General features: G+C 33.2%; 1 protein-coding gene across 1 annotated transcript in view; it reads right to left on the reverse strand.

The window, feature by feature from the left end:
- LOC101242693 (E3 SUMO-protein ligase RanBP2) overlaps positions 1-19032 on the reverse strand; it is a 38798-nt gene extending 19766 nt beyond the window's left edge. Inside the window, exons 1-30 of the mRNA XM_026835492.1 lie at positions 18919-19032; positions 18428-18634; positions 18020-18151; positions 17668-17787; positions 16969-17085; positions 15965-16104; positions 15508-15634; positions 14938-15189; positions 14245-14377; positions 13452-13593; positions 13018-13192; positions 12362-12411; positions 11570-11693; positions 10926-11119; positions 10173-10287; positions 9385-9483; positions 8672-8807; positions 7909-7967; positions 7483-7566; positions 6918-7046; positions 6386-6538; positions 5288-5534; positions 4588-4718; positions 4321-4410; positions 3459-3555; positions 3012-3160; positions 1998-2156; positions 1305-1530; positions 708-791; positions 169-243 (exon numbers count right to left, since the gene is read on the reverse strand). Coding sequence (XP_026691293.1) covers positions 169-243; positions 708-791; positions 1305-1530; positions 1998-2156; positions 3012-3160; positions 3459-3555; positions 4321-4410; positions 4588-4718; positions 5288-5534; positions 6386-6538; positions 6918-7046; positions 7483-7566; positions 7909-7967; positions 8672-8807; positions 9385-9483; positions 10173-10287; positions 10926-11119; positions 11570-11693; positions 12362-12411; positions 13018-13192; positions 13452-13593; positions 14245-14377; positions 14938-15189; positions 15508-15634; positions 15965-16104; positions 16969-17085; positions 17668-17787; positions 18020-18151; positions 18428-18634; positions 18919-18987 — 4015 coding nt within the window. The 5' untranslated portion in view covers positions 18988-19032. The remainder of the gene's footprint in view (positions 1-168; positions 244-707; positions 792-1304; positions 1531-1997; positions 2157-3011; positions 3161-3458; positions 3556-4320; positions 4411-4587; positions 4719-5287; positions 5535-6385; positions 6539-6917; positions 7047-7482; positions 7567-7908; positions 7968-8671; positions 8808-9384; positions 9484-10172; positions 10288-10925; positions 11120-11569; positions 11694-12361; positions 12412-13017; positions 13193-13451; positions 13594-14244; positions 14378-14937; positions 15190-15507; positions 15635-15964; positions 16105-16968; positions 17086-17667; positions 17788-18019; positions 18152-18427; positions 18635-18918) is intronic.
- Between the last annotated feature and the right edge of the window lie 551 nt (positions 19033-19583).

A 19583-nucleotide genomic window follows, 5' to 3' on the forward strand; every position in this document is an offset into this window, starting at 1 on the left:
GGGACAAGAAATTAGGGGCAGAGTTGGTCATTGCCCAGAAAGTGGTTACAATACCCAAAAAGTAAATTTTAGATTTTACGGTTGTTTACGGCAAAAAGAATGATCCGAAACATTTAGTTCGATTGATGAGAATAAGTTCTTGGTAAGACATTGCAAACGATTCATTACCTGGTTCAGGTTGACTGTCAGTTGCAGTTACATTTGTCGGCATTTTGAATTTAAAACTGGAAGCTGCTGCCGCCACTGAAAAGTGAAAACAGTATATTTAGCTGGTAACTGTTACCGGCAGAAAATATATTAAGTTTAAAATAATAAAAAGTTGCAGTTGTACCCTTATGAAGCAATGCTTTTACATAGAAAATGTAGATGTGCCACTTCGAAAAAAAAATAAACAAAACAAAAAATAATAAAAAAAAAAAATGGAAAAGTGGTGGAAATTAATATAGCCTGAAGATACTTCTTCTCTGCTGTACAAAACAACATTTTCTTTAGACATTTGCATGAAAAATAATCCGCAACTTTGATTTGGGATAGCTAACGCATCGGTCGCAAAATATAACTGATGTGATTAGTTGTTTTCGCTTTTTAATAAAAAAGCACCATATTACAAATTGGGGGGGAATCTGATATTCATCTTTGTTAAAAGGTAAAACATACAAAAAAGTTTAAGAACCACTGGTTTAAATGAGATACAAAAACAGTCCTACATGTTGTTGTTGTTGTTAAAGCAGATGTGGATTTTTCTTTGTCTGGTTTGTTACTATTTGGCTGACTTGGTTCAGCAGATGGAGCTGTAATTTATAGAAAGCAGAATTTTAATTAATGTGCACGTAGATATAACTTCACTGGAAATAAAAAAAATTGCCTGTTAGTGTATGGTCATATAGGTAAACAAATGTGCCAGCTTACTAGTTTAGTTACCAAGTATGTTACTTTGTGGGTGATTAATTTTTTTGTGGATTTTTTTTATCCGTGGCTGATAATTTGGACAAACCATGAATGACCACTGGGTTGGAGCAAGTGCCGTTAAGTGTCCTTTCCAAGGACACATATGCCCACAATCGTAACAAGGCAAGTCTTGAATTTATTACCTCTGGGTTAGAGGCAGGCGCGCTAACCAACTGTGCTACGGGGCTATGCAGTTATACAAAAGGAGTTCAGGAAATATGCCCGGCCTAAATTCAAGGTTTGTTGAAAAGCATTTTGTAGGTCCTTATTTACATAAAGTCAAACAAATTTTTAAGTAAATTGTACAGATTTTTCCACGTTAAGTTTTTTTGACTTTTAAAAAACAAGCTTCATACCTGACTTTTGAGTTTTTCCCTTTCCAACTTTTGCAGCTTCTTGGTTGACTGTGTCACGGAAATTTACAGCGATTTCGTGCGTTTTGAATTTGGCAGCAAGTTTCTCTTCACGAGGTTCATCTTCAGCAAAATCGAGAGCAAACCATATCATGGCTTTGTCGGAGTTTGCCATCTGTGATAGTGAGGTGCTTGACGATACATACTGGTTGCAGCAGACTTTGTGCACCTAAGAAGTAAAGTTAGTGTGAAGTGTTGGTTTTGGAACAGATTGGGAAACATAACTAGAAAAACATGGGGATTTACGTTCAAAACTAGATATACACAGATTTTAGACAGTTAATTTTTTAAGCAAAAATATAGAGATTTTGAGCAATTAAATTTTTGTTACGCAAAAATACAACGATTTTAGCAGTTTAATTTTTTTAAGCAAAAATATAGAGATTTTAGCAGCAACCTTATATTTTAGGTAAAAAGTATTTTGTCTTCACACAGCCATATATTCTATTAATAAGAGCGGAAAAATAATCACCCACAAAGTTACATGCGTGGTAACTCGTAAACTGGAACGAGGTGTATGAAACATAACACCCATGTTATAACAACTGTCGTTTTCCGGCCACGCGAGGATAAAGTAAGTTACATTCACATTCACAATTAAGATGATTGACAACCAGTTTTGAATCTTTAATTCACCTGTTCCCTTCTCATTACGAGCCGAACTTTGGCATTCACTTTATGTTTGAGCACTTTCATGTTTCCGATTCCTCTCTCTTTCCACTCACTGCGATCCCATCTGAAGAGCTTGCATCGCTCCTGGAAGAGAACATCCTCATTCTCTTCTCCCGTGCTCACCTGTGCAACATCCAAAAGATCGGAAATTGTTTTTTGATAAAAAAGATAAAAAAACATCTTTTATTGCCTTTTTATACTATATGGCCTAAAACATATGCATACAGAAGGAATTATTTTTTGATAAAACAGATAAAACGAATTTAACAGTATTGTTAAACCATTGGACATACTACTGTAGGCTTAAAGTAGTAGTAGAGAATAGAATTTAGAATTAATTTATTGAAAACGTTATTTTTTAATACATTTATTTGTGAAACTCGCAATTAAAACTGGCTCTTAAAAGCATGGAAAACTTTTTTTTAATGAAATAGACCAAATAAATTTAACAGTGTTCCTAAACCATTGAAAATACATTGCAACATATGCTGGCAATGGAATTATTTTTCATGCAAAAGACTAAACTGTAATTAACAGCGTTCATAAACCATTGTTGCAAGCCAAATATGTGGGTTATTTGAAGTAGGAATAAATTCTTAGTAAGCTATTAATTTATTGAATGTTATTTTAATACATTCATTTGTTAAGACTAACAAAAAAAATGGTTTTAAAACTATGGGGCTTGTCCAGTTAAATAACAGGATTTTTTGATAGACGAACTACAATTTTCGTTTAATTGCAAACAATTTGTTATCTCTAATGTAATATGTAAGTGACACAAAACTGTAAAAAAAACCTGCTTTCTAAGAAAAAGTCCTAAAACTACAGGGTATGACTCATTTGTTGGAGATGAATGCTTAATATCCAATTTGCAAATTTATAAAAAAAAATTACAAAAAAAATTTTAACCACTTTATCTGAAGCTACGGAAAAAGGAGAAAAAAATGATCTTTGACGATGCAGGAAAAGATTACCAACCTCCACTAAGTCCGGAAGAGCCACGATGGGATCAAAGTGAGGTCCTGTGTCATTGTTGCTTGAGTCCTCCGCATCAGCGTGCTCCTGCGCATCCAGTTCTTGATTTTCTCGATCCATTTGCTCCGGAGATTGGAACTTCATTGTTTCACCTAGAGGAAAAAAACGATTTTGTCAAAAAATTGAAAATATGTGTGAAAATAAAGATTTAGCAATAAATTAAAAAATTTGATTAAGGAATGAAGAATTTTTATTAAAATATGAACATCTTGTTAAAAAGTAATAATTTTTTCAAAAATTAATATGATATTTTTGTTAAAAATAGCAATTTTAACAAAATCCAATATTTCAACGCAGAATCTAGATTTAAGTAACACAAATAAAAATTTAAGAGGCAACAATTAAGTTTAAAAATAACCAAAACCTGAATCCAATATTCCACCAACATACCTTGCTTTAAGTTGACAAAGTTTCCAAGGAATTGGAAATCTTTGGTTGGAGTTACATCAGCAGCAGATATGGCTCGCGAACTATGTTTGTCCTCTAACTGAAAAATAAAATATGTCACTTATTTAGACAGATTTGTTTATGCATTACTTTTGTGTTACTTAATTTTTTATGAAATATGTATCTTATTTTATACACTTATTTTTCTTATAAAATGTGTCACCTAATTACATCGATTTTTGTTATGTGTTTTTTATTCAAAAAGTTTTTCATTTTTTAAATAGTTTTGACATTATTTTGAAATTTTTAAGGAGAGATACAAAGACAGAGTACTTGAGTTAAAAGTTGAAATATTCAAAGCAGGAAGTCATTACTACACTTCAATTAGGTTATGCTATACTGTATTGCTATTGCTAACATATTTTTAAAATTTGTGTTACACACATAATACAACCAGTGAATAACTTCTAAATTTGCCTGACTAATTATATCAACCCATTCTATATTAGTTTTATGTACTTCAATACAATTAAAACTATGCTGTAAGCTGTATAGAATATTTGTATACAAAATGCTACCAATGTGGGCGTATGTGTCCTTGGGCAAGACACTTAACGGCAATTGCTCCAACCCAGTGGTCACAAATGGGTTGCCCAAATTATTGGACAAACATAAAAAAATTCAAAAATCCCCCCAAAAAATTACCCACAAAGTAACATACTTGGTAACTCGTAAGCTGGCGCGAGGTGTTAAACCTGTGTGATGATGATTGATGACTGTCGTTTTCCGCCACGCGAGAATAAAGTAAGCTACATTTATTCATTAATATTCATACATTCATTCATTTGTTAACAAAATAAATTACCAAAAGTTTTTGCACAAGTGACATGGGAGCAACTGAAGGTTCAACCTGCTTAGCAAAGACTGGTTTGGGCGTCTCAGTTACAGGAGGCACCTACAATAATAATTTAAATAAAAAAATTAATAACAAAATTTAAAAAAATGTTTTTTTTAAATAACAAATTTTTCAAAAGTCCCTTTTATAATACACTGTTTAAATTTTTTTATTTTTTTTTGTATGTAAAAATTATAAAAAACATTTTTTTACAACAAATTTCACATAAAAACTCACAAATGGAATGGATGTTGGCGTGAAGAGATTTTTTGGAGGAATGGAAGATAATGGCAGTCCCATACTCGCATTAGGGGGCGCTGGAGAGCCAGACAGCGACTGACTTAACTTTTGTTGTAATATTTCGGCATCTGAAACACAATATCGTTTATTATATACAATGCGGTAGTTGCTAATAGAAAAAATTTGGAAACATTAAGGTTAGTGCTAAGCATGTTATAGAGACTGCTTAATTTTTGCAGTGAAGAAAATTGACATGAAAAATTAGTAGTTTGTTAAAAAAATTAGAAATTTGGACAGATTACGCAGTTTAGAAAAGAAGATTTTTTATTAGGTTTATTTATTAATTCTTGAAGTGCTAGACACCACATACAAAAGCTTCTGTCACTCAGAACTTATGTTCAACACTATTGGTTAAAAAAAGAAAATATATACAGGCATCTATAGAATATACATGTAATATATTTATGTATAGTAGAGTGGGGAAAGATGGGACACCTTTAGCACATAATTTCCAAATATCCTGATCATGTTTTGAACAATTAACAACGGTATATGGAAGTCGTGAGGATACAGTTTAATAATTCTTTGGTTTTTCTTTGTTTACTACCAAATGAAACGGGAAAATAGAGTTAAAAGGTATCCCATCTTTCCCCACCCTACTGTAAGATTTTTCGAAATACAAGTTAGCATCGCATACCTTTGTTTTGTAAACGTTGGGTCAAAAGATTGGGTTGTGGTGGTTGGTTAGTTTTATAAGTGGCCGGCATTGGTTCTGGGGTAAAGGTTTGGTTTTGATAAGCTGGTAGTATGGGAGCTTGTGGCTGGTGGTAAGTGGGCATGGTGTATTTGTTAAGGTCTGGTTGGTATGAAGATGCATAGGGGTTGATGGTAGGGCTGTAGTAGGCAGGTTGTTGTTGCTGTTGGTAAGGGTCAATGCTGGGCATCTGTGTTGACACAAAAGTATTAAATACGGACACATTAATAAAGGGAAATTTCAGAAAGATTACAGCAAAAACAGTTTTTTATATTACAGTTTAGTATTTTTTAATTATGTTTATTTAATAATTCTTAAAGTGATAGCCATCATAAATAGGCTTACATCACTCAAGACTCAACTTCGACGCTATTGGTTAACAAAATTAAGGATAGGGTAAGATGTCTGGGGCCGATATTTAACATGTTTTAACAAACTATTGTTTTATCATGTCGACTTTATTTACTGTTAAAAATGAGCAGTTTCTATAATATACTTGGAAGTGTGTACTTTGTAGGCTCTGGGCAGACTGTGCCCAAACTGTGGGCAGACTGTGTTAGCCTAACACTGTTAGGCAATGCGGTAAGGTAGATAAAACTGATTTTATGGACAGTTTTAATACAAACACGACAGACAATTTTTTTTCATTTCAACTCCTTATAAATAAAGATAGTTTTGGTTTTTTAAACCAAAATGTTAAAATGTAAATTGTATCTTACATATGGGCTGCCAATTGTCATGTTTCTATTGAAACTGACCAATGTGGAAACAATGGGTTTTTCTAGGAATCAAGGTGTTGAAATTAATACTGAATAAATAAAACAAAAAAAGACCGGTATTGTGAACTTTGTATACAACCTAATCTTCTATATAAACACAAAAAAGTAGCTACTTCAGGTGAAAAAAACAGGTAAAAAAAATTAAACTTTTTTTTAAATATAATTTTTTTTAAAAAAACAAGCAAAGTATTTATAAAGACATTGCAATCCGTGTGACTTAAAAAAAACATTTAAGAAAAACAAGGAAAAAACATTTTTTTACCTGGCCTGGCAGTGGTCGCCCAGGTACTGGTGTCGTGACCCCTCTCCCAGGGTAATACCCAGGGTGTACAGGGGTAAACGGGCGCTGGGGTGTGAACTGATTTTGTGCATGCATGCGATCATGCTGCTGGCTAATGAAATTTGGACTCATCATCTAAATTTTAAAAAAAAATAAAAAAAGGGAAAATTTTAACTTTAATAGTTTAAAATTAGTATTTAATAGTTGAATCCTTGCATAGCCGGAAAACGACAGTTGTTATAACACGGGTGTTCTGTTCCATACACCTTATGCCAGCTGAGTTACAAAATATGTTACTTTTAATTATAAAATTATATTTTTTTGGAATTTTTCTTTCATGTGTGGCTGATAATTTGTACAGCCTATTAGTGACCACTGGGTTAAAGCAATTGTCGTTAAGTGTCTTGCCCAGAACACATTCGCCTACAATGGTACCAACGATGAGCTTTGAACCCATTACCTATGGGTTAGAGACTGGCGCGCTAACCAACTGTGCTACTGGGCCATAGCTTACCATATGCTGATATCCTGGTATGTTAGTGGCAGTTGGATGGACAGCGCTTGGACTGTAATAACTCGTCATGTTCCTTTTCTGTTCCTCTCTTATAAAACCCATCTCCATTTGCAAGTTGGACAAAGCAGACTGAAAATTAGAAAAAAACATCATCATTATTGTAATAATTTTCACAAAAAAATGTTGACTAAAAATTTTGCGATTTTTGTTAATGTAAAAATACATTTTTCTGTTTATTATTGAAACAATAAAATAAATATTGAAATATTTAGAAATTGACTGTAAAATTCGCAATCAATTGTAATATGCAATAAATCAGTAACCCAACGCATATGCTTTATGTTAGGTATTTTAAGATAACAATATAGCCGTGATAGTGTTGTTACCATTGTGTCATTTTATAGGGGACAATATACGCCTGGTAACCTCTGTCTGATACTTCACAATTACTTTTGTCCTATGAACAAACTCATTGTCATTCTCATAAAAACCATCTTAAATTACACATATTACAATACTGTATGACGCGATAAAATTCCCCAGAAAATATAAAGAACAAACTAACTGTGAGTGAGCTGATGGTATCCACAAGTACATTGGTATCTCTTTCCTCAATCCCTGATAGAATGGTATGCGATGTTTCATTCATCTGTGAGGGATATTCACTCATTAGGGTAAGGCACATTTATTTCTATTTAATTTTATTATACAATACTTAAAATAAACTTTAACCCAAATTCACCCCAACCCCCATTTACCCAACAATAACCCCAATTCTCCCCAACTTTACCACCAAATTTCTCAATTTTAACCTAAATTCAGCCAACTTTTACCCCAACACCCAACTTTCACCCCAATTTACCTAACCATAACCCCCATTTACCCCATCATAGTCCAAACTTTAACCCCAATTCACCCCCAGTTTAAATCCAAATCCCCTCACTGTAACCCAATACATTATGTTAATTGTTAACACACGTAATATAATCACCTTTGGAGTTGACTGCTTGCTTGGAACGGCCAGAATAGAATCGTTGCCAGATTTATTCGCTGTTGAAAAAATGCAACAAAATTTTCCAAAATTACTCAATTTTTTAAAAACATGATTTTTTTCTCATGAATTTTACTAAGACACATAGTTGCAAATGAAAACTAAAGCAATATAACTCACTAACAGTGAAAAAGAAGAACCCTATCCATAACATTCTTATTCTAACTTTGCTTTAAAATTGTATTATTAAAATAGTTTAACTTTTTCATACAAGTTACATATTTTTTATATCACTTCAGCTGCAATTATCATTAATATAATACAATAAACATTTTTATCTTGAAGAAGCCAATTTATACATAATACAATATGTCTGGCAGCAAGACTAGCAAAATACAATAGTTTTTTTAGCAGTTTCGCAGCAAAAAAATGTTAATATGCAAAAAGAACATTTTTTGCTACTGAAACAAATTTGTATATAATTCTTTATGCCTGGCAGCAAGACCCGAAAAAATAATCAACTTTTTTCAGCAGTTTAGCAGCAAAAAAATGTGGTATGCAAAAATGAACATTTTTAACTAAACCAAATAATACATAATTTTTTATGGCTTATGATCTGGTGCTACGAAAATGTAACAAACAAAAATCAAATCGGTAAACTATGTGAACATCAGATCAGAATTCGATTCGCAAAATTGATAAGTTATTCATTTATGCCTCCCAGCAAAATACATTTTATACTTAAAAGACAATTAAGCCATACCTGTTGTGTTGGTAACAGGTTGGTTGCGCAATGGACTATGACGAGGACTTGTGATAAGACGAACAGTTCGCTCGTGAAGATTGTCATCCGGATGTTGCTGGAGACGAGTTAATGTGATCTCGAGGCAGCGACGATACTGTGGAAGAGAATCTTCCGAATTATTTTGTGAGTAGCAAAATGTGTTGATTAATGTTGAATCTTATATCGCCTTGTGAGCAGGGCATTGGCAGTTGTTTTAACACATGTGATCTGTTTTACACCCCAGGCTGCTTCTAAGTTCTATTCTATATGGGTGAGGTCCTGCAGCGTGGCAAGCCATGGGTCCTAGGATTTAGGCCAGGATTGCGCCATTACCCCACACTGCTTATGAGTTCAGGCAGTTTTAACTATGTGAGTGATTCTTAAATTAGAAAGAGATAAAGACCAATGGGTTGAAGCAACTGTCAGTTAGTGTTCACATTGAAAACGTAAATTGAAAAGAAATCTAAAAAAATTGTAATATAAAAACATTAAAAAGTACTAAACACATAGCCAACTTGGTAAAATAAGCTTAATTTTTCAAAATAAGTCACAAATTTAAACAATTCTAAAATAGACCAATAAACAGAAAATGTTTCAGATTGAGCTTTGCTGAGTAAGAAAAACACATTTCGGTTTAGCTATGTTATGTTTCAGGTGAAGCAATGTTATAAAACAGATTTAAATTCAAACACCTTTCTCATCAGAGCTTCTTTTTTCTGATCAAGATCAAACAAAGGAAGGTTGGGAGTTTTTAAATGAACATTCTCAGCCATTTGTCTGTACAAGTGGGCCTGTATAAAAATATATGTGTATGTTACTCTTATTTAAATGTGCTTATATAAGAATATATGTGTATGTTACTGTTATTTATTGCGCTTATATAAGAATATACGTGTATGTTACTGTTATTTAATGTGCTTATACAAGAATATATGTGTCTGTTACTCTTATTTAATGTGCTTATATAAGAATATACGTGTATGTTACTGTTATTTAATGTGCTTATACAAGAATATATGTGTCTGTTACTCTTATTTAATGTGCTTATATAAGAATATATGTGTATGTTACTGTTATTTAATGCACTTATATAAGAATATATGTGTATGTTACTGTTATTTAATGTGCTTATATAAGAATATATGTGTATGTTACTGTTATTTAATGCACTTATATAAGAATATATGTGTATGTTACTGCTATTTATGCGTATTTTACTCTGTATGGTTGAAGGTGTACAGTGTGGCATGACACGGCATTATGCATGGGATTTATTCCGTAGTTGCATTTAGATTTAAAATTAAATTAAATTGATATCAGTGTATACTTTAATGATATTTGATAAAGCTTTTTAAATTTCGTCATGACATAAATAGCCTTAAGAAATTTTATAAAAATAGAAAAAACGGCATATATTTTGTCATTACCAAATTGGACTTTAGCTTTTTTTATAAAAAAAAAAACCAAAAATGGTATATACCTGACAGAAGGAAGCCTGGGGTATTGTTGCTTTGCTGTAAAAAGATAAAGCTTCGTCGAATCTGTTCTCCTGTGCAGCAAGCTCACCATGGCACATGTATGCTTCAGATAATAGACTGAAATATTTTGAAGATGAAATTGAAATTTTTGGTAATTATTGCTGTAGCCTGTATTGATGCCAAATTGTGTTGTAAATTTTCAATGTTTCTTTTAGTGAAAGCACAAATGTTCTGTTAAATGCTATCAATTTTGCTAATGCCAAACTGTTATATTACAGCTAGTAATTTACACAAATAATATGGCTCTTAAAATTGGTACTTATTTAAAAAGGAAAAAAGTTTTTAAGTGGGTCATAAGACACATCATATGGTATGACTTTTTTTCTAAAAAAAACCAAACATTTCTTTTGTGTAAAAACAGTTGAGTAGGAATTTAGTATATATTATTACAGGGTCTGGGTCTAAATATTTAATAACCATTGATTTAGACATTTAACACAATTTTATAAGGTATCTATAGTATTAGAAAAAATATATGTATTATATAGCAGGGTGGGTGAAGATGGGACATCTTTTATATCTACTTTCTCGTCTCATTTGGTAGCGAACAAAGAACATTTAAGGAATTTTAAAACCGTATCCTCACGACTCCCATAGGCCGTTGTTAATTGTTTAAAACACGATCAGGATATTTGGGTATTATGTGCTAAAGGTGTCCCGTTTTCCCCGCCCTACTATATTAAAAATAAACAAACCTAGAAGCCTTTTCAGAATTCAGCTCATTGAAAATAGAAGAAAACAATCTTTCTTTTGCTTTGCTCTGATGAACTACTCTCCCATCCGAGGACTTCATGAGGTCCGGAAGAGCAAGTGACCAGTAGAGGGCAGCACGGCGCTGGTAGAGGAACCAGGAAGTGGAAGTTCCAGTTTCTTGTTGAAGAACGTATGACTGTAACAGGAATATTTAGGTTGTAAATGTAAACAAATGAAAAACAGTCAACCCTGCTTAATTGGTCCACCCGTTAAAACAGACCACCCCTTTAATAGACTTTTTTTCGCGGTCTAAAATCTAAATCTCAATCTATTTTTCTGTGCAATCTTCCTTCTGTGCAAACTTAAACAGCCTACTTTTCCATTAAACATAGGCTTTTACAAGTGTTTTGTTTAAAAAATAAATAGCGTTAGAGTCAAATAATATAAAAAAAAAAATTATAACAATTATAACAAAGATTGTGTTCAAAATTGTAAAATTCATTTTTAAACTTGCAAAAACAGTGTTGAAAATAGTAACATTAATGTATGAAGTAAAAACAGTTTTTAAAAGTATAAAAAATGTGTTTAAAATGGTAAAAAATGTATTTAAATTTGCAAAACAGTTTAAGAAATAGTTAAAACCAACCTTTGATGCAAAGTACTTTGCAAGCTTGGTGATAAGTACAACTTCCAAACCATGGTTGCCCACACCTCGCAAACATTCTAGACCTCGCTGGAGAATCGGTTTCAACTTCCCTGCTTCTTCAGCACTGGAGAATTTAACAGGATTTTTTAACAAGGGCACCAGCCTGTAACCCAGACGTAATGGGTTTAAGGCTCTTCGCTGCCACCATTGTGGGAGTATATGTCCTTGGGCAAGACACTTTGCTTTAACTCAGTGATCACTAATGGGTTGTTCAAATTATCAGGCATCCAAAAAAATAAAAAATAATAATAATCAACCCACAAAGTAACATACATGGTAACTCCTAAGCTGGCACGAGGTATATGAACATCTGTGTTATAACGACTGTTGTTTTATCGTGGGGATAAAGTAAGTTACATTTATTCATTATTTTTAAAAAAGGTAATTGTTTGTATAGTACTGTGGGATAAGATGGGATACTGTTAGGACCTAAAACCCGCAATTACTGATCAGTTTTTAAACAGTTAACAACGCTCTTTCAGAGTTGCAGGGCTATAGTTATATAATTTTGTGAATATTATTTGTTAACTACAAAATGGGATAGTAAAAGAGAAATAAAACATGCCCACCTTACCCCACCCTACTATATATGGAAAAGTACAGGTATTATTTGTTTATTGAATGGAAAGGTACCAATATTGCTTGATACAAAATACTTATGCATAGAAAACTGTACAAAATTCTGTATTTTTTGTGAACGATAAAGGAAAACAACGAAGAAATATAACTTACGTAACATTTTTCTTGTTGGAAAGTTTCACAGCTGCACTCCACCATTTATTCTTAAAAAAAAATTTTTGTACAAATTTGTAAAAATACCAACTAACAACATATTTTTATAAAGCCTTGGTTTTTATGGGTGTTTGGTTGTTAAAATAGACATGGCAAAACTTTGCACACAGTATATATTAATAGTTTAAATTAAGTTTTCTGCTACAATATAGCATGCCATGGGATCCGAGATTTAAACCAATATATGTTACTGTTTATTTTGGCACCTAGCACGTTCATGTTTGAACATGCGCCAAAGCAAAGTTGGTTAGCGGGCCTGCCTGTAACCTAGTGGTAATGGGTTTAAGGTTCTTCGCTGCTACCATTGTAGGCATGTGTGTGTTCTTGGACAAGACACTTGATGGCAATTGCCTCAACCCAGTGGTTACTAATCGGTTGCCCAATTTATCAGCCACACAAAAAAATAAAATAAAATCCACCAAAACAAATCACCCTCAAAGTAACATACATGGTAACTCGTAAGCTGGCACGAGGTGTAAAAAACAGAACACCCATGTTTTACACCTGTCATTTTCCGGCCATGCAAGGAAAAAGTAAGTTACATTCATTCATTTAAACACACTACCTCTTTAAAACCAGCAAATATATTGACACACCTGTAGATCAGTAGTGAGCTTGCGACAGAGTGGGAGTGGTAACGTTGTGCTTGACAGTTGACGGTGGTTCAGTGTTGCCGCACTTTCCCAGTGTTGCGCTTTCTTTTCGGTTGTGTAGACGCACGCAGCAATGAAAGCCTCAATGTCAAGCAGACTTAATGACCACAGAGAAGCACTGAAATGTTGGATTTTTTATATTTCTTAACAAAATTTAGGCCTACAGCAGATTGGATAACCTAGATTTGTTTGTGTCATACAAAAGTTTGCAAACTCACATTTTACGCAACATTTGCCGAAACTTTTTTTTCATTTTTAGAAGTTTCAGCAGCACACAGATCAAGTAAAAAAAAACAACCTATCACTTCTAAAGTAGTAATTTACGAATTAACACTCTTAAAAAAGGCAAACCAATACAATATACAATCCATTGATACCCTGCACTGCTGTTACTGGTGACCATCTGTAGATTAGGAAAGCTGGATTTAACCCAGTGAAGAAAATCAACAGTCATGTCCATTTTCATCCACCTTATACCAAGCCATATAAGCATGTCAAGCTTGCAAGATGCGGAAGCAACTGTAAGGTACAAGAGGGGTAAAAGTTACAGCATATTTTAGTATATATATATATATATACTGTGCTACAAGGCATATTTAACTTGTATTTGAGCATGAATTTTTATTTTGCTGCAGGAATAAGTTTTGCTGAATAAAATTCAATGTCACATTCAGGACTAATCTTAATAACCAGTGGCATGTTTCAGAGTTTTTTTTAAATGTCACAAGGCATTTTACTGATGTACGAAAAGCTGGCCCTAAGTATGAAAAGCTGGCCCGCACAATACATTTTTTATGGTACTAATAATACAACTTTGATAATAAAGGTCCTTAAATTTGTTATATCGGTGGGCGCTGTGGTTCGCAAGTCCATTAAATATTTCTTCCACTGATATTTATCTAATAAATCAACATAGACCACAACTAAGCAAATTAAATATAATTTGAGTCAATTCTCAATGCTAATAGTTAAAAAAAATAATACACTAATCATTTTAACAAAATACAATTTTTCTGTCCCCTCAACTGATGTGGATTTTGATTAGTAGTTCATTTACTGTCTAAATATAAGGAATTTACCCAAGTTTAAGTAATGCTGGCTTAGTGAACAACCCATTAGTGATCACTGGGTTGGAGCGAGTAGTTTATGTTTACTGTGGTAGAAACTTACCATTATCATAAGCCATCATCTCATCTACAGTTGGAATGAAGCAAGCGACTGATGCAAGTGATGTTGTGTTGCATAAATATGATGATGATGAATTAGTGTTGTGGAAAAGGGATTGGAATACTGCTAAACCAACCTAAAAAAAGATAGACAAGTTAGAAGTGTTGTTAGTTAGGAATGCTTGAATGTAAGTTACTTTATTCACAAGGGGCCAGAAAACTACATTCGTTATAACACAGGTGTTCTGTTTTATACACCTCGTGCCAGCTTACGAGTTACCAAGTATATTACTTTGTGGGTGATTATTTTTTGGGATTTATTTTAATTTTATTTTTTTATGTGTGGCTGATAATTTCGACAACCCATTAGTGACCACTGGGTTGGAACAATTGTCGTTAAGTGTCTTGCCCAAGGACACATACGTCCACAATGGTAGCAGCGAAAAGCCTTGAACCCATTACCTCTGGGTTACAGGCAGACGCGCTAACCAACTGTGCTACGTCACATGGGGAATGTTAGCACAATTATTTAAACAGGCCTGCTGCTGGATAAAATATGTCTATAAAAACAGGCAGGGCTAAAGTATACTGCATTTATCAAACTAATCACTCTTTATCTGACTGTAAATGTGTTTTAACACTATCACTACAAATTTTAATAAAAATTCAAAAACATGACATAATTGTCTATGCTTACGGTCGATTGGTCCAGGTTTTCTCTTAGCTTTGCAATCCATCCTTCTTCTCCTTGTGCTGACAATATCCACATCATATGACTGGATTGACTGAGTCGCTGGGCTGCGTTTCTCTGCACACGACTTGGTAGATATGGTTGATGGTTAAGGCAGTGCATCGACCACGCGCATGAGCTACTTGGTATCGACTTTGAAACACTCGAAGAGAAAAGCACTGCTGCCAAGTCACTAGCTTCACCCCATGGCTTTTCATTCTGAAAAATAGGATGAAATAAAAACAAGAACGGAAGAAAAAAAATCAATATATATTGCCAATTTTGGGTTTACAAATTGAAGAGTGTGGTTTTATCATTTTAGGGAAAATCCTGTTTTATAGGAGTGTTTTTGCTCACTGCTCTGAATGTCCATCAAGGATCACTATTGTTTAAAAAGCTTCTGCTCACGCTATTTGCTTAATTTTAATTAGGCAATTTTCGCATTTAAAGAAAACCACACCATTTAAATATACATTTTTCAACAAGAGTGAACTTTTTTTTCAAGAGTGTTTATCAAGTAAACATAGTTTTGACTACCTTTGCAGCTTGTTGAATGAGAAAAGTTGCAGCCAGCCAACATAACTGAGCTTCCATCTCAGCAGCTAATACTTTCCAATCTCCAATTGCTTTGTTGGATAAAACTGATGACAAGCATTCGTCCATCCTAGTGGAAAATAAATTATTGAACCAATTGTAGACCACTTTACAATTTTGGACATGCTAGCTATAGACAATTTTGCTTCATTTTTGTAAGAAATATAAAAACTATTTTAAAACATTTATTTTGTTAAGAAAATATTAAAACTAAAAAAACTATTTTTTTGTTAAGAAAATATTAAAACTAAAAAAAACTATTTTTTTGTTAAAATGTGAAAACTGAAAACTAATTAGAAATATGAAACCCTTTTGAAACATATTCTTTGTTAGAATGTAAAAACTAATTTAAACCATTTTTTTTGGTAAAAATGTGAAAACTAATTCAATATAGGTTTACATTTGCAGTTTTTCCAGTGCCTTCTGTTGTTTGTTATCCTCTAAGCAAACCCATATGAACCGGGAAAGAGCTTCCAGGAGCATCAGTTGAGCAATATGATGGGAATGCTGTTGATTATTTTGTAACTTTTCTGTGTGTTCCTGTAATTTAAAGATTTTTAATTAAAATTCCCGGGTGTTGGGGTAATAGGCCAAAACTGGCATAAATCACAGGTCCTTGACAAGGACCTCACCCTCAAAGATTAGAATAGAATAATTAAAATTAACTAGAGCCCGACCGATATTGCTTTTTTCAAACCGATACTTTTGTAAATTTCAGTTGCCGATAACCGATATTTTAATGCACCTAAAAAACTTGACTGAATAAAACGGAAAAATCTGATATAGCTAATAAAAGTTGCTGGCCGTCTGGTTACTAAGCGCCGATAATATCGGCCGTTTTTTGCCCTTGCCGATAATCGGTAAATCCCCAAAAATGCGGCCGATATATCGGCTAACCGATAATCGGTCGTGCTCTAAAATTAACCATAGCATTTTGGGAAAATGTAGATTTTCTGAAAGCAATGTAACACACCAATATCATAGGAATCATAGGATTAAGCTTTTTTTGCATAAGTTTTGTAAAGAGTAAAGGATCAATAGGAAGCTGCCATAACTTCAGGCTTAAAAACAAAAACACCAGATTTTCTGTGCAGTTTCAAACAATACGAACGTAACAGCTCATATGTATATAAGACACATTTGCCTTCATTTTCATTTGTTTGGTTTAAAATACTAAAATGTTACTTTGTGGGTGATTATTTTAATTTGGACAAACCATCAGTGACCACAGGGCTGGAGCAATTGCCGTTAAGTGTCTTGCCCAACGACACATACGTACACAATGGTAGCAGCGACGAGCCTTGAACCCATTACCTCTGGGTTTGTGTGTGTACTATATATTGGCTGTTATGTACGCATTGAAACAATATTGTACCATTAAGTTAAATATAATGCAGTGGTTACCTTGTATGTACTGACAACACATGATGACCATTTATAGTCAGATCTTATCGACGCAGAATCCAATATATTCTCAATCTTTACACAATATGCATAAGCATCTTCCAGCCGATCTTGGGTCTGAAATTAAAACAAATAAGGTTGATTTTTTCATTGTCATAAATAATAATGTAAAAAAAATAAACAAAAATAACCTTGCATTGTCATATGTTATTCTAGGTAAACATGACCGGGTTCTTAGGTTTTAAACGTTTTGCATTTGTGGAACATAATATATAATTATATATTACATTCATTGCACCAAAACAAAATTAACAGACAACGATATTAGAGAACATGTATCTTCAAGGTTTTCAAAAGACAACGATATTAGAAAAAACATGTTACTAATATCAATCTTCTGTTCTGTTCTATTATGTGTGGGTGAGGTCCTAGGATTTAGGCCAGGATTGGTCCAATACCCAGGGTTCTATCGCATGGACCTCCCCAGTTTTTGGAACATGTTGCTTTCCCAGTGGTAGGCGACAAGGGCTTTAATATTAGTGGATGGGAATGGCTCATCTGGTATAAAAAATGGAATTTCTAAGTGTTGTTTTGGCTGCCGGCCATTGGGCAAAACTTCATCAGGAAATTTGTCACACTTTTTCTACCAGATGAGCCACTAAAATATCATTTACTAACACTAGTATTAAGTCTTCCTACCCTCATAAAGCTAACATACTGCACATGAAGTGCAGGGTCATTTGATCTTCTTTTTAACTCTTGAAGGATTGCTTTTTCCAATACAGATGGTGATGCTTGTTGTGCTAGCATAAGCTCCATCTGTAATAAATATAATGTATTTAACTTGACATTAACTGACTTATTATACCAAAGGCCAGTGGTGACAGGGTGGCCAGTCCGACAGAACTACCCTAAATTTTCTGCACTGCATTAATCCGTTAACATTATAGGCTAGAAGGCTACCCAATGTGATAACATTTGTCCAACAGAAAAATTTGTGTGTCCTATATTTATAAAAGTTTAGTGCATGTACATGCCACTGCGGTGTTACCTTCATCTTGAACACTGTTGCATTGCCAGGCAATGAAGCAGCTGCTTTATCCAACCAAATCTGGGCTTTGTTTGGATTTTGAGCAGGGCCTGGATTCAAGTACAGCTCTACAATATGGAGAAGAAGCTCAGGCTAAAAGCAGAAACATAGAATTAGCACATAAAATAAAACTATATTATATATAAAAAAACTCTTATGAATCGATGCATCACCAGATAAAAATGTAATTGTATGTATACATATATACATATATATATATATATATCTATACACAGAAATATATAGAGGTAAAAATAAAAAAATGTTAAGTAGTTAAAAAAAGGGAAAATATTTAAAAATGTGTAACCCAAATAAAAAATGTAAAAAAATATATATATATAGCAAGCAATGGATATTGGTACAACGTACTTGATTGGGCTTTATTTGCAGTGAGCGTTTAAAGCATGATAATGCAGCTTCAATTTCGGACAACTTCTCATAACAATCCCCTAGCAGTTTGTGTGCACTTGTATCTCGGTCAAATGTTTTCAGGTACTTTACTATCCACTGGGCGGCACTGTTGTAGTCCCCCGCCTTGTACCATAACTTTCCGAAGTGCAGACCTTTCAGTGGCAGCTGAATAAAAAAAAATTAATATTAATTTATATGTATATATATAATAATATGTTGAAAATAATATTATTCTAGGGATGAATAAAGTGCTACAGCACAATAGATCTAGAGTCCCATAGAATTTAGACCCAAATTTGCAATTACATCTAAAGAGAATAAAAAATTAATCAAATATTAAACCAATAAAACAACGGACAGTGCCTTTTCGAACAGTTCAATTTTTGAATTTTTTTTATGAAAAATAATTAGAACAAAAATGAAAAGTATTTCGATATTATTAAACTAACCTCTTGAGGATTAGATGTTGCAGTTGATTTTTCTATAATTTTGGAAACTTCACTTGGAGTGAGAGACATTTATTCAATTTTTACACAAACTTTAGAAACATTGAGTACACTGTACATCAAAAATAAAGGACTAAATATGTATATCAAATACAAATAGAAGTTTTACGCATATAGCAGATGAGCAGTATCAGTATAATGCGTACCACATATTAAGTTTAAAATAAGTATAAATAAAAAAAATATGACGTAAAAATTCTGAACACAAATATATACCAACTTGTTTACGTTTACCCCGAAAGTTTTAGAACTTTATTGGTTTGAAAATTCGCAAACATGACCTACGGTACATTCGTTTATAGTTCAACTTCATCATACACATTGCACAATGGTTAGTATGCGATTTCCATGATCAGACAACTCTTGCCGAAACTGTTCACCCGTAACCTAATTTGTAACTTCTAAATCATGCCAAAAATATGCATATGGGACAACCAAATACTATAAATTAGTTTTGATATAGAACTCTTCATAATGTATGAATTAAATTTCCAGCTGCCAGCAGGAACGAGCGACGGAATTACATCGCGTCAACTCTTGTAACGGGGAATTCCCTGAGCCTTACTTTTACGCGGGAAAGCAAATCAAGTAATAAAAGATAGATTTCA

Source organism: Ciona intestinalis, chromosome 8, assembly GCF_000224145.3.
Source record: "Ciona intestinalis chromosome 8, KH, whole genome shotgun sequence".
Taxonomy (NCBI): domain Eukaryota; kingdom Metazoa; phylum Chordata; class Ascidiacea; order Phlebobranchia; family Cionidae; genus Ciona; species Ciona intestinalis.